General features: G+C 40.0%; 1 protein-coding gene across 3 annotated transcripts in view; it reads left to right on the forward strand.

Moving 5' to 3' along the window:
* The window catches only part of LOC150107849 (innexin inx2-like), a 46,802-nt gene that overhangs the window by 25,916 nt on the left and 5,211 nt on the right, over positions 1–15,675 (forward strand). For all 3 annotated transcript variants that reach the window (XM_090391591.1, XM_090391592.1, XM_090391593.1), the window contains one exon: positions 829–1,147. In XM_090391591.1, the coding sequence (XP_090247717.1) occupies positions 995–1,147 (153 nt within the window). In that variant the 5' untranslated portion in view covers positions 829–994. The remainder of the gene's footprint in view (positions 1–828; positions 1,148–15,675) is intronic.

Consider the following 15,675-nt stretch of genomic DNA (forward strand, 5'->3'; position numbering starts at 1 on the left):
GCAGTCCCCCTTCCCTCACACCAAATAGCCAAGTATATCAGGAGAATGCAAAGTGAGTTTTAATATCACCACTTTCGACCTGTTGTAGTTATTGAAATAAGTTCCATCTAGTAAAGATGCTGCAGGCGATTCAATGGGGTGCACATCGATCCTCATTTATTCGTTTTTATCGTGCGCTTATATTCCAAACTGGATTATGTCTCTCAAATCTACAAGGCAGAATAACCTGCGATGGTTGGATCCCATCAATCATCACGGGAAACGGAGAGGTATTGGTGCCTTTCGCACATCGCCCACTCAAAGTCTTTATGTTGAAGCAAATAAACCGGCTCTGTCACTTAGAGGGAAACAGTTGTCTCTTAATTACGTCCTAAAGGTAAAGTCTCTTCCAGATCATCCTACATGGACCTATTCACGGAAACCATAGGTGACGTTATACCGCTCATTACAGTAGAAAAATTTTCCTATTTGTTCGTGTTTACATAATATTTCTTATTTTTTGTTCATTTCTACAGCGACCTCTTGGCCCATGTAAATTGTGATACTTTTCCATTCAAATTTAATGCGATTGCTTATTTTTTTTTACAATGAAACCTGTGGTGAATTCATCACTAAAAAACACACGTAGTAACTACAGTAATAAGTTTTAATACATTTGATCCCAAATATTCTTCCCCAAATTTTGCTTCAACTTCAAAAACAGTTGCTGCAGAAATCCGCCGAAGGCTTAAACAAGCGTTTAGAAGTCGCCAAATTCACAGCGGCCGAAAAAAAAAAGCGCCTCAAGTTAAGTTAATCTTCTTCTTTTTTCTTTTTTTGATATTCAAGGCATTATCCACAAGGAACGTCTCCCCTCGTCACACTGTCGGTGGAAAGCTTTACTGTCAAATTGTGAAGCGGCTCAGGGAGAGCATTCGACGCAAAAACACGACATTCGTTCTCCATCCACGCTGTTCGCCTGACCTCGTCCCTGTGACTTTTTCCTGTTCCCAAGATGAAATTCCGGCTGAAAGGACGTCGTTTTGACATGATTACTAGATCCGAGCAGAATCGCAGAGGGTGTTCAACGCAGTTGCACTTGAAGGATGCATGGGATCGGAAAAACCGCTTGGATCGTCGGAGACAGCGGAAACAAAGTGACAGCAGGGTAAGTAATATTTTTATGGGCAAATTCCCTGAACGTTTGGGTAGCCTCGTAATAGTTATATAAAATATCACGCCTAAGTGCGTCACTTGACACTTACTAACATGGAAATTGGATTACCGCTTCAAACCGTTCTGTAAGTGTAAATGCAAGTACTGCATTTCGGCGTCATCCTTGATAACTTTTGCATCGTCCGCAAACAACTGAAGATCTTCAAGTCTATCCTAATATTTATAAATTGAAAACAATGTTGCAAGGACTCTTCCTGGGTAGCAAAGAAAATTCACCCTAAGAACGAACTAGAATTTCTTAAGCCGTTGCGAGAATACCTTTCTGAACATCTTGTGAAAGAAGGAACTCGAAGTTATCGAGGGTTAGATTTGACCACAGAATTAGAAAGAATCTCATTCAGGATGTGACAGTTTTTCCACCAGTTGGTGACAGTCTTCATGCTCTGCTGACTTCAGCGGTATCTAAGTACTGTGTATGAATGCTCTAATTAGGGGTAGTTTGCCTGATTTCCAATGTACGCCACGTTGCATGAAACTAGGTTGACAGATCTATGGTAACGAAGTACAAACTCATTATTTGAGCAATTGCATCTGCTTCTGACAAAAAGCGTCGATTTTTATCGTTATTCTTCCACATTCTTTCTTTCTTTCTTTTACTTCAGAATAAGGGATGCATGTAACGGTAAAAACTTTTCGATTGCGTTTAGCCCGCACAGCCAATTTCTTTTCGTACGCAGAACATTCAACTTTTCCTGTCTGCACTTTATATATTTCAGAACTCCTGTCATTCTTCTTCTCATGGATCTCTTGCTTAATGCTGCACAAACGCATTTCACCCCAAACGATTCGTTCTACGAACTCAAAGGAAACATTCAGATGCTGCCTCATTGAAACCCTTTTCAAAGGTTTGCTGTTTTGAGTAGCTGACACCATGAGACCAAAGCTCTAGTGGAAACTCATCAATCTAATTAGATTCTCCCCAGGAAAGCACAGCCTGATCACTTTCACCACCTGGTGAACAAAACAATCACATTCTTGACTTCGACCCTTTATGCTGCCCGCTATAATCAAATCTACCCGTCTTTGACGTCGAGTTCTTTCTGTCGCATGCTGCTTGAGAAAGATGTCTGGCAACAGTTCAATAAATTGTGTATTCTTATTATGAGAATTCTCTTCTAGCCAACCAATGTTCGGGTAATTTAAGACATCCCCAATGGATCCCGTTTCGTACTAAAGTCGGCAACTTTAATACGAGCATTCGATCGTCCGCAGGAACTGAAACCATCCCTTCTGTAGCAACATTCCTCACATATTTCGTCTCGTTAGCCTCCACTACAGATTGCATCGGACTCACTGCTACGTTGGGAGTGTTTATTATTGCGACTTTTATGCGTTTGTACTCCAACTGATTTTTATACCATTAGTAATACCCTCCCCCCCATTCCTCCTCTCCTGCGTTCTTTCCGCTTTGATTTCGATAGTCGCATTTTGAGGGTTTAACGCACTAAACCCGCTGATGTCACATTTCTCGTATTAATGTTATCCATTTTTCATCTAGCAATAACCTATAAAATTGCGAAGAATAGATTATTGCTTAAATCCGCCTAGATTCGAAAATCCATTACCGTTCGCACGTGTTCAAGCGACTTACTGTCTAGAGCAGGGATTCTCAACCTTTTCGTTTCCTAGAGCACATTCTAAAATACCGGTAGGGCGACGGGCACCATCTATTTTTTCAAGCAAAATTTTTGAATTCTTTTGTTAAATGAATACATACAAAGTTTACATTATAATCAAATGTTTTATTACTTAAAAGTTTACATTATATAAAAATCGAAATATATATATGTAAGTTAGTGTGATCTTTGGCATTGCATTTCATTGGCCAGTGCTTCATAATTGGATCGTCCGAGAATACGATGGTATTCCAGTTCTTAAACTGGAATGCGGCAAGGAAGGCAACGGGAAACCACCTTGCTCATAATCATCACTCCCTAGAATGGTAGCAGTTAGCTACCCTCCCCCCCGGCCGTATGGCAGATAGGAACCAGAAGAAGAAACTGGAATGAACAACTTCGAATGCGCGTCTACTTTACATTGGATGCGTTTAATACACGTCATGTGTCATTAACGCATGCGTCATATAGCATGCCATGAATTGCTGCGTGATTATTTCAAACTATACTGCACACGGTTGAACAGCGGCGGGCACACACAAATTGATCGGCGGGCGCCATGATGACCGGGGGCACAGGGTTGGGGACCCCTGGTCTAGAGCACCGTTTCTCAAACTGTGGTACATGTACCAGTAAGGGTACATTACGTTATTTTTGGTGGTACAATTTTTACACAAAATATTGTGGGATGTATTGATTTTTAATCGGGAAGTGCTTTTATGGTACATATATTTTTTTATTCTTATTTATGTGGCACAAAATTTAAAAAGCTTGAGAACCCCTGGTCTAGAGTCTAGACCAGTTGTTCTTAACCTTTTCAAAGTCACGGAATACTTTTGATTATAAGAAAAATTTGGGGGACACCAAAAGCATTCGGGTCACAAAACTAGCAATAAAACTAGACATGGACTTGCCTTTTATAAAAATGGAACTGATTTTAATGCGATACTCGAGCTTGTCGGCTTTTGCAGGTTTCAGCAATATCAGGCCCGACGTGACATCTCTTTGTCTATGTTTCTTTCAGTCGGGGTATATCACTTGTCTCTCCCCCCCCCCCCCCCCCACCTTACGCTCTCAACTCTTCTGCTTTCGACACGGCTCTGTTCTGACGAGTTTTTTACTCCGTTCGTCAACTCTTTTTGCAGCTTTATTGCTAATTGCGGCAACACAAGAAATGCATTCATCAAATGCCATCATTTACTGAAGATACGCCAATTAATTGAACGAAACCCTCCGCAAATCCAAACACACACGCAAATAAAATTCAGTCTTACAGGAGCTTTGTAATAACACGTCATTTGTTTCGTTTTTCGTTTTCAGAGTGTTCTTACCAATTTCCGCTTTTTTGTTAATTCGCTTGTCGTAGAAAAATGTTGGTTGGCCATTTCGAGATTAAACTGAGATATTTGCCCACGAGTAGCGCGCATTCCTGTTGCGTGCATACCGTGGAAGAAGGCAGTTTGCTTGTACTGTTATGAACGCTTCGTTCTACATCTCAATTTTTGTATACGGGGTTACAGGTGAGGCCCCCCCCATAATTTAATAATCGTTGTCACTGCATTCAGTAAACAGGTAATATTCATTTTAAGCTGTACATTAGCCAAACGAACGAAAAATAATCCCCCCCTTTATTCGATGCTGCATTGGAGCCTCCGTAGCTCAGTCGGTATAGACGAAGAAGCCCCTTGGGTTCGATTCCCGTCCATGACGTGAGGAACCTTTACCTGGTCTCTTTCGAATAAAGGTGAGTTAGCCTGTTTTATTCAGAGGTGGAGGGTTTATTTTCCCTGTAACTCGGGTTTTTCATCCCTCAAAACTGGCAAACCGGCCCCGTGAACACACCCATCCACAGACATAAAAACATGCCCCCCCCCTTCCCAATGCTCTGCAAAAGGCCGGTTGGGATCGCTTAAAGTCGCATCACGTAAAATAAAATACCGGACCCTGCACCAAGGTCGAGGAGGAAGATTCGATGCCGCTTTTCTATCCGATTCGCAGCACGTTTTCAAAGCGCTCTCGAGCGCTGCCTGTTAGTGCGTGACGAAATTAAAAATCGTAGAATAGATGCAAAAATCTAACAGGAAACGCGCTTATTATAATCACGTGCAACTAATCAGTTGGAATTCTTTAAAAGGTGTCGCCGTAGCGTAGTGGGAAGGGACGACGCTGCTTATTGTAAAGAATGGCGTTCTCGTGCTATCTGAGATGCGGCATTCCTTGCAATGAACCAAGAAAGATGATTATGAAGCTTTCTTCTCTCTTCATCTATTTTCATCTTTTTCCCTGGGAAACTCTTTGCTTTCAGGAATGCATTCAAACTCTCAGAGGAAGGAACGCACGCGTAATACAGAACAGAACATAAAAATAAATAAATAAATAAATAAATCAAGAAATAGGTTTTTATAGTTATGTGGCTGCCTCTGCACATTAGTACCGCGAGTGAGTTAAGAGATTTTTTTTTTCATTTTTGTGGTTCTTTTAAATTTCTCTTTTTACATAAGCCGCTCTGGATTCAACTTGGGACTTTTCCAAGTCACTTTAGGCCTCAGCAAAGTGGGCGGCATTTTCCGCCTAAGAATAATCGCAAACATCCGCGCTCGTAGCAGTACTGGAGACCCTCCGCAAGCTACATTGGAAAAACACAGTGTACCTTTTAGCCGACCGAGACGGCGAAGTCGGTACGATATCGCAACTCATTATTGCATGCCGAAGTGAACTTTTCTCTCAGCAAGCAGCGCTTAATCCCGACCTCTTTTCGTTGTTTCCGTGTCGAGTTGCCTCGTCTTCAATTATGCAACACGGCGACTGTTTCGATGAAAAGGGCATTCGTGGTGTTTACTGAAATGCAATTAAATTTTCATTTTATTCGATTTCGCATTTAAATCGCGCGGTATCACACTAATTCCCATTCGCAAATCACACCGCAGGGTCGCTAGAACGAGCGCGGTAAGCGACACATTGCTGACGGGAACATCAAGAGCTTCGATTAGTATTAAAAATGACTTTCCTGATTAAAAATAAATAAAAAATAAACAGAAAATAATGTTTCCGTCGATTAACAATGACGCTTTTGCACCGAGCAATGCTGATCCTATCTTACGATGTTTTCCGACAAGAAACAACCGAGGAGTAGGCTGGATTCTGCGCCGCCATGGTATCGGTTGTTGATTGCGAAGAATACCAGCAGTGCATCCTGTGCAATTAAAAATACTTAAATGATGTCATATTGGAACGTTCACATCGAGTTCGAAGAATGAACGACTGAAATGTATGTGTCATAATCTTATCAAGCAAGAGATTCGTAAGAAAAGGATGATGTGGGAGGAACACCGTGTGCAGAAGGATGAAGGCCGTTATGAAAATTATAAGCAGCGAGTTAGAATAGTCACAACTGTTGTACGGAAAGCAAAGTCTGAGTATGAAAAGAAACTGACTCTACGTGCTAACTACAACCCGCAAGAATTCTATCGATATGCCGCAAATAAAAGAAAGAATAAATGTGAAAGAATAACTCTTATAAATCCAGATGGCATGAAGGCTACAGATGCAGAGGAGGTTGTTCAACTAATGAGTGCCCGTTTTGTTAAAAGCTATCAACCTGGGGAACGCAACATTGAGCTCACTGCTACCTCTTCAACCGGATGAAGAAACTCAGGTGTATGAGGACGCGGTATTAGAGTGTTTCACAAACTGAATAAGAATTCAGCAACAGGGAGTGATGGGATATCAGCACGTGTGCTAAAAGAGTGTTCAGCTGAATTTGCTATTCCTTTGATCAGGCTCTTTAATGAATCTCAGAACAGGGAAGATTCCGCAGGAATGGAAGGAATGTATGGTAATTCCATTGCGCAAGGGTGGTGGTGCAAAGACCAGTGTATCGAACTATCAACCAATCAGTAGCTCAGGATTGTAGAGAGGATTTTAGAAAAGGTGGTTAAGACTCGCATTCAGAAATGAATTGACAAAGAATTTCTACTTTGCAATGAGCAACATGGTTTACTAAGTCATGTTTTAGCAACTTGCTGACATTCTATAATAATAATGTTACCTCTGAGTCAGACAAGGGGGAATAGATTCACCAGGATACTTTTGGATTTTGTTAAGCCTTTTGAGGGAATGCAGAAAGGAAGAATATTGCATCAATTGTAGAATATTGGATTGTTATTTTTTGTCATGGATAAGAGGATGGCTCACTGACAGATATCAAAAAGTCGTGCGGGGAGGGGTTTGAATCTGCAAGATTCAAGGTAACCAGTGGTGTGCCTCTAGGATCGGTCCTCGTGCCATTGTTATTCAATCTACATATTAATGACATTGTCAAGGGTTTGATATGAAAAGTACAGCTGTTTGCTGATTATTAAGAATGCAGTTGATATGTAATACAACTATGCAGGATGATTTGAACAAGCTGGAATTAGAAACCTTTATGCAGATGTACGTAAACGTCACTTTCGCAGCGTATATGCAAAATACTCCGTCACAATGATCCACACGACAATGTAAGTATGCTGCTGGTCAGTAATCGTCAGTAGTGTTGACCACAATGGGAAAACAAAAGCATGATTTTGAAAACAGCACAACTAAAAGGCAAGCTATCCTGGGTGTTTAATCAGTGGAAAAATAACTTGTCTTGCTTGTCTAAGAGGGGTAACTCTGACTTTAAAACAGTTTGTCAGGAACGAGATCGCCGTCGTCTGAGAAGGCTTGTCGACAAGTCTTGAGCTGTTCCCGCCCCATATGGAACTGGACAGGATCGGTATTCGGAGTCTCATGCCTATACCGAAACCACTGATTTCTGCGAAGAACTGGAAAGTTCGTCTATAGCAGTGCGAGAACATCGTCACTGGACACTTGAGAATGGAAAAAAGTGAAGTGGTCCGACGAGTCACGTTACACCTTGTTCTGCACTGACGCTACACAGTGAGTTTGGCGGCAGCCTCATGAAGCAATGAACCCAGTTTGCCTCGTAAACACAGCTCAGAGTTCTGGAAGTGGTATCATAGTGTTGGGCATGTTCTGTTGGTACGCAAGGAGTTCCCTGATATTGCTGGAATATCGGCTGTCATTCCAAAAAATATCTGAACATTATTGCCCATCAAGTCCATCCTGAAATGTTGACTTTTTATCCACCAGGTGAGGGTTATTTCATGGACGACAAAGCTACTGTCATTTGTTCAGCAGTGCTTCAGAGAGCATGACAGTGACTTCCACCGTCTTTTCTGAGCACCACAAGGACCTGATCTGAACCCCATTGAGAATGTAAGGGAGATTTACAAAATCATATCCAGGAGCAAAGTTTTCATTCGTCAAATCTGAGCCAATTAAAGCACTTTCTGGTGAATGCATGCCATGTTGTAGACGTGGATGCAATCCAACACCTTATGGAATGTCAATCCGCGCATATGCTGAAATTCTGGCTAAACGAAGTCCACTACGACATTAAATAAAACTTTCAGTGGCTCTTATGTGGAGTTCGATGTTAGTAAAAGAAACGTTATGCACTTTGGTGTAATGTTATATGTTGCTTATATTTGTTTTATATATGTTGGTTTGTTTTTTTACTTGCAGAGCCAGCTTCTTTTCATGTTCAGACTTACCTTTCTGTACAACACTTGTGACTCATTGGTCTGCTGCTTATAATATTCATAACTGACATCATCCTTATGCACGCGATATTTCTTCCACATCATATTTTTCTTAAGGATCTCTTGCTTAATTAGATTACACATCCATTTCACTTCTACCTTCTTTAAACTCCAGGGAATTTTTTAAGTATTTTAAACACTTCCCACTCGCTGTCGATATTCTTCCCATCCTGCAACCGATCCCATTTCACCGAACTCAATGGTATACTCCTCAGTTGGTCATAATTTCCTGCTTTGTAGTTCAGCATGTAACCTTTTCTCAATGGAACATTCATAAACTTACTCACTTCCCAAGTGATTACCGCATGATCACTGTCACCAACCGGAGGCAGATTAGTTACGTATTTAACTAAATCCCCTCTGACAGTGTAATGACATCTGACACTCTTTGACCACGAGTTCCTTTTGTCACATGCTTGAGGAACTTGTCTCGCAACAGCTCAATGAATTCAGTTTCATTCTTCTCATGTAATTTCTACCCAATCAATGTTTGGATAATTAAAGTCTCCCATTATGATTACTCTTTTTGCACCCACATATTTATTTGTTAATGCATTTCTTCGTCACTTGCAACCGATCCTGGAGGATCGGTTGCTAGCGTTGTTACAGACGAGGTCTGTGACAATACCCCACTGTGTATTCAATCTTGTTCGACTCCATCTTACACTAGATGACTTAAAACTCACTGACACATGAAAAATTGTTACTAGTAATGCAGTCATAGTCAGTTGTCAACTCTAACTGGATTGAAGTGATCTGATAGCATTAGCAGCATGCTGCCTCCTCTCCTATTCCGCCTATCCTTCATAAAAATGCTGCACACATTGTACTCAATACCAGTTAGTATCTCTTCTCCTGATAGCGAGGTCTTAACTAATGCCTACACTATGAGGTCCCAATATATTAACCAAGGCAACAAACTCTACCTTTGTTTTCTATCTTTGTTTCCTAGCATTTGTGTACAGCCATAAGTGACCTATGCTCTTTTGTACACGTTTGCCTACGGTCTGCATGACATAGTTCGACAACTTGCAGATTCTGCTCTTATCTAGTTCCTTACTTATGCAGACATTGTTACACATGCTTGATAGTTCCGAACTAGACGAACACAGAATCATCCTCTCTTCCTAATCATTTCCATAATAATAGCCATTTCCATCATTAACACACCTACCTAACATTGTCGCTCTTACACTGACATTCTCACCATTCCTCCCTTTATAATTTAGTTTTCCCGACTCTCTGTGTTAGGTCTCATACCAGTTATTAGTTTTTCCAGACTCCTGGTACCAAACGCACTCAGACGTAGGCCATCCCTCTTATACAAATCGAAACTTCCCTCAAACTCACTGCACACATCCAAAAACTCGCATCCGTTCCTTCTATAAAGCCTAAGCGTCGAATCATTTGCCATTGTTAGATCTGAAATAGTCCGCGCGGTTAGCCTAGTGGCTTAGCGCTTCGCAACCATATGCCTGGGAAAGGAGTGTCCTAGGTTCGATTCCCTTCGGAGACGTGAGGAGCTCAAGGATCTTCCTCAGCCATAGCCAAGTTAGCCGGTCTTGGGCGTGGACAGTAGGGCTTTTTCCGCCAGTTTATCTGGGGTTTTTCATCCCGCAAGCAGGCAAACCGGCCCCGTGAACACACAGGTTACAGTCATAAAAAATACTTACGGCAAGGAAGGCAACGGGAAACCACCTTGCTCATAATCATCTCCCTAGTATGGTAGCATATATAGCTACCCTCCCCTGGTCGTATGGCAGAAGGGAACAGGTAGATAGATCTGAAATAGGCGACTTCAGAATTTACCTGACGTCACCATTCCAGAATCTAGCAATTTAGATAAAATCACACTTGCATACTTATCGTTTAGCAGTAAAAATGTGTTTTTTGTTTTAACAACTTCCTATGTAATAACTTGTGAATTTTAAAACTTTATACCTAAGTGTCTAGCATAAATGTAAGTCAGAAAAAAGGGCAAAATAAGAGAGGAATTATTAATGAAATAATGCAAGTGAAAGAATGCGAACTATTCAACGACATAGGGAAAAGATCACCGTAAATACTGTAAGATCAGAGAAATACCCGCGGGCATTACATCTTAGAAGGCACAATGACGCATATGTTGATCGGGGAAGTCACCCGAACGGAGACCAATGGGTGAAACGATGAGAAATTTCAAACTCGGAAAGGTGGCGCTCCGGAGAAGGAATAAAATCCGCGACACGGAAGAAAATGACTCCCCCCCCCCCGTTTTTTTCTTGTTCCTGAGTTTTCTCTCCGAGTGCTCCGAGAGTTCTTTGCGGTTCAGCTCTCATATTTGAGGGCTGACTTACGACAGAGTTCAATATGACACCGTAGTAGAGTTTCGGCAAAATTAAACCGCAGGCCGTAGTGAGAAGTTCATCTACGTAAAACCTAGGCAGAAGCATAGCGCCCAGCTCAAGCGAGCGCGTGCAACCCACGTGGCGTTGAAAATCGAGACAAAGGACGGCAGGAAACTGAAGAAAAAGAATAGATAAGTACCCTCACTTATTCTAGCCCTTTTGAGATTGACTAACATTTAAGAGAGCGAAATTTGAAATTTGTATTAGAAGAAAGAGTGAAAAGTTTAGATCTAAAAAAAAAAATGACTATGTTTTCTTGAAACGAACTCTAGGAATTTTCAACCAGAGAGAGATCCTGTTATGTTTGTTCTGAGAGAGTTTGAAGAATGTGTTAAAGTGCTTTAATGTTAAAAATGAATTGTAATCTTAAATGTGATGTGTATTGAGTTATTGAAACATTGAATTTTGCTAATACTTTGAACTTAGTGTTAAAATTGAATTGTAATCATAAGTGTAATATGTATTGAGTTATTAAGACATTGAATTGCTGATACTTTGAAGTAGAATACTAAAATTTATTTAAGACTGAGAGGATGAATGAAAGGTAGTGATTTAACTTTAGAATTTGATGATCAATTTAACTTGTGTAGCATCACTAATTGAACTTAATAAATGTTTGATTCTTTAATTATGTGTTTCTGATCATGTTGATTGACTCTGACCCTTCATAAAAATCGAACCTGAGTACGTGTGAGTGTGCGGGAATACCCCAATTGAAAGTAAGGGCACGACTGCAAATAAGAGTAAAATTATGCCAGAGAGCCCAAGTTTCTAGGCATTCTATTGTATTGAATTTCTATAATTAACCTAAAATTCTATAATTAACCTAAAGGCAGTGTCTATCTCTAACTTTAAGGCTCAGGCTGGTGCAGTAAAAATATAAATTTGCTTGAGTAATCAGGATAATATATAGAATTCAGGGAACGGGTAATCTTCTGGTGGCCCTTAAAGGTTAAGCTACGTAAGAAGGAGCATAAAAGAAACGAGACATAAGGCTAAACTTATTACTCATGTGGATCGCATAACAATGACGCAATCTATTTAACATAGAGACATACGCGATAGAACTTGATACTGCGACTGCAATAAGAAAGGCTAATATGTCCCGAGATACCAATGAGAAAGATACTGGATACACATAAAAATAAGAAAGAAGGGACGACAGCCAGTAAGAATCTGATTATATAAGGCTTAAGTAAGCAAAAGGCTAGAATCGAGAAACAATAAATTATTGCATGGTAAGATAAAGATAAACTAAATAATAGAGAATAGAAAGCCGAAGACAAAAAGTCTTAACACCATCATAGCCCTTCGTAATTCATTTCCATCATAGCGAGGTAACAGACTAACGATTTCTACTTTCTCACTCTTCATTCTTGCTTCTTCCAACAACCTTTTCATTTCCTCTCTCATACTGAATTTATCGCTGGTTAGTGCGTATACAATGACGACCTCGTTTACTTTTCTGTTTTTAATTGCTTGCGTTATACTTTTAATTTTTTTTTTCTGGGAAAACTTGACACTGTTGCCCCCCTCATCAACGGCACGTTTTATGATAATCACCATACCAAATAACATCTTTTTATAATCAACTTTACTTACCAGATTTTTATTATTCATTAACTTACCTGATTCCGTGATTTGTTTTCCATTTTGCTACTGAACTTTTTTTATTCTCGCTGTGTTCTTCCTCTAAACAGTATTTCGCAACGTGTTTTGGATCATGCCCCACTTCAACGCCTCAAAGATTTTGATGTCCTCCCCCCCGCCGACAATGGTGAGTGTTTTGAGTATATCAGTGATGAGGTGACGAATGCAACATCATTTTCTAATTGCTCCCCAAAATATTCAAATTTACCCCCTGCGGGGCGTACGCCCCACGTTGAGAAACGCAGCTCGACTTTCTGTAGTTCCCTCGTTGTCTGTCTAATAATGTGCTTTAACCGAGCGATCTTGGAGGTTTTGTTTTCAGTATCTTCTTCAATGTTGTGTGCCATTTTACAGCTGTGTGTAATATTAGGATATCCCAATAAAATAGGTTATAAAGACACTAAATACTCTAAAAACAAGAAAATCTACTCTGATATAAAACACTACTTTTCTAAGGAAGAAACACAATAAAATAAATAAAAATCTCCAATTTTACACGAGCACTAAATTACACCGACCACTCATAATATAACCTGGAACCCAGTTCTCATAGCTTTCCCGTTCCCTTTGCTTTGAAAATTGTTGCACGTGTATCAATCAGTTCGCTGAACTTAGTCATATTTTGTATTGTTGTATTATCCTGTCGCTGAATGCGGTGGATGTGCTAAAAGCAAACATTACAAAGGAGAAGCGAAGTCGTTCTTTCTTTCATTGGACCCGTTTTTTAAATGTCGTTTAAAAAACGAGATTAAACATCGAATATGCACGGCTTTGAGATTAAACTCAAAGCCGTGCATATTCGGTGCGTCACGAGGGTAAAGAATAGAAGGAATCGAAAATTCTTAGAAAAAATTTCATTTCTGGCATCCACTAATTTAAAGCACGTTTTTGTGATATTTTACTGCATTTCTGGCTGCGAGAATTTTTTTATTTTGCTTGCTGATGTGCTTCAGTGCAGTTCGGGAAGGGTGACCTGACGGTGTTTCGTTCTTGACTGTAGTGTTTACTGCACCAGCCATGAGTGTTCTCACCATCAATAATCGGATTTGCCTGCAATAAATCTTTGTCTCTATCGTTTTCCGAAATTTAAGAAATGTGCCAAATTATTACAACATTGAAATTGTAAGGGATCACTGGCAATAAAGAATGAGCGAAGCGTGAAATGAATATTAAAGATGTCAATGATGACACTTTCATTTGTGGTGATTACTCTCTCTCTCCAGGGAAATACGAACAACTAAGCGTGATGGTTCTTCAGTCGGGAATGATGGTGTAGAGAACTTGTTTTAGGAAATTTTTTATGCGATGAGAATTGTATATTCAGTTAAGGCTTACCGGAAGAAACTGAGTCGCCTTCACTAGTTAATGATTATAGTTGATTATAAATTTCGCTAAACGCAACCGAGTATCAAAATCTCGCTATGCTGCTGCCCGTTGATTCAAGTCTGTAGATAAACAACTTCCGATATTTAATGAAACAGAAGAACAAACTTCGGAAACTGAAGGAAGAATGTCAAGTCTTCAGCTGGATTAAAACCAAGTGCTTCGTGAATTCATTAAAAGATGGACGCAAGCTAAAAATGGCAACAAAATTAAGTCATGCATTCCATTAGGACAGCGGATATTGGTTTCTTTAAGGATTTCGGAAAATATAATTTCCGGCGTTTGATGCAAGATTCGTCTTCCAGAGAAACGAATCCATATTATAAAGTTGCAATGCGTGATATTTCTCCATGGCGACAACGTGATATAAAATCGTATTCTGAACGAGGTCACTACAAAGGCATCTCTCCAAACCCTTCAACAGATTTCGAAACAAATGAGTGCTCGGTAATTCGAAATATTCCCAATGAATCAACACGACTAGGAAGCTTGTTGGTTATTTTTCAGTGCGCAGAAAAAGAGAATGATCAAAATAAAATTAACTCGGTGTTTGCCGACTGTAGTTAAATAAGAACTTGACTAAGGATAAATGATGACACACACACACACACACACACACACACACACACGTCCCCTCAGAGTATTAAAATGCAAGTCACGAAAACGGCGAACTGTGTTACTCTGGATAACACGATACTGATTTCGTTGCAGCAGGATTAAATACAAATAACACAGAAGGTGGTCGTTTTGCAAGTTGTTTTCGAATTCCATTGAAGAGCTTCTAGATATGACCGTGGAACTGTAGAACTGCTTTGGCAATCTGCTGAACTTTGGTGGAGTAGAGCTTTTCTGTAGGGTTATTGTCAATTTTCTGTAGAGAAGCAGCAATTGCTGGACATGAATAGATATGGATATGGTGTTAGTTCAACTCCTGGACAGTTTTTGCATGTTTCACAGCACCTACTACCGTCCGGCTGAATTTTCTTGGCTTTAAAATGTTCCATCCTTAGTCTGGTGATGATTGTGGTTATTTCTCCATTTTCGTTAATTTCACTGATTTCATTCTTCTTCTTGAGTGTTTGTTTTACCAATCTTATTTTGGCAACAGAGATTGCATCAGTTATGATAGTGGGTGTAATTTTTGAGGTAAGTGTCTTGCTTCTTTGGCTAGTCTGTCTGTTCTTTCATTGCCGTCAACATTTACATGGGCTGGTATCCATTATTCCTTCTGCAATGTTTATTACTTGATTTGAGAGATAGAATTTGAGATGTTAAGTATGGCTGTTAATTCACAAGTGAAGTTTGAAGCTTTTTGCCAGCTGCGGTTTTGATTTGCATTTCCTCACTTCCAGGTAGAGTTAGAAAAACCCCTGAACCTCCTTGGTTGAGTGCTTCATCAGATGATCCATCAGTGTAGGCAATGACATGGTTTAGATTGTTTAAGTGATATAGTGTCAAGTCCTTTTCTCTTATTTTCTTTCCTGTGAATCTTTTTTGAACAAGGTTCTAGGAGGTTTAAGTTTATCATTGTGTTTTTTGGTGGAATAGTGGAAAGGAATGGCTCTTTGCTTATTTCGATGGATTGATGCTCTAAGTCGATCTGTTTTCTAATTTCATGATCGTATCGTAAAGTGGATGATCTCTTTAGTCTAGATTTTCTTGTCCAGGCACCGAAAGTCCTGAGTGAGATGTGATCCTGTTGTTGGCTCCTGATCCTGTAGTTTTGAAGTCCACACTCTTGTTGAGCTTTTAAATTATTTGTGGATGAGACTGCACTTA

This window comes from Typopeltis vanoorti, chromosome 4 (genome assembly GCF_054136105.1).
Source record: "Typopeltis vanoorti isolate ZY-2024b chromosome 4, IOZ_Tvanoo_1.0, whole genome shotgun sequence".
Lineage (NCBI taxonomy): Eukaryota > Metazoa > Arthropoda > Arachnida > Uropygi > Thelyphonidae > Typopeltis > Typopeltis vanoorti.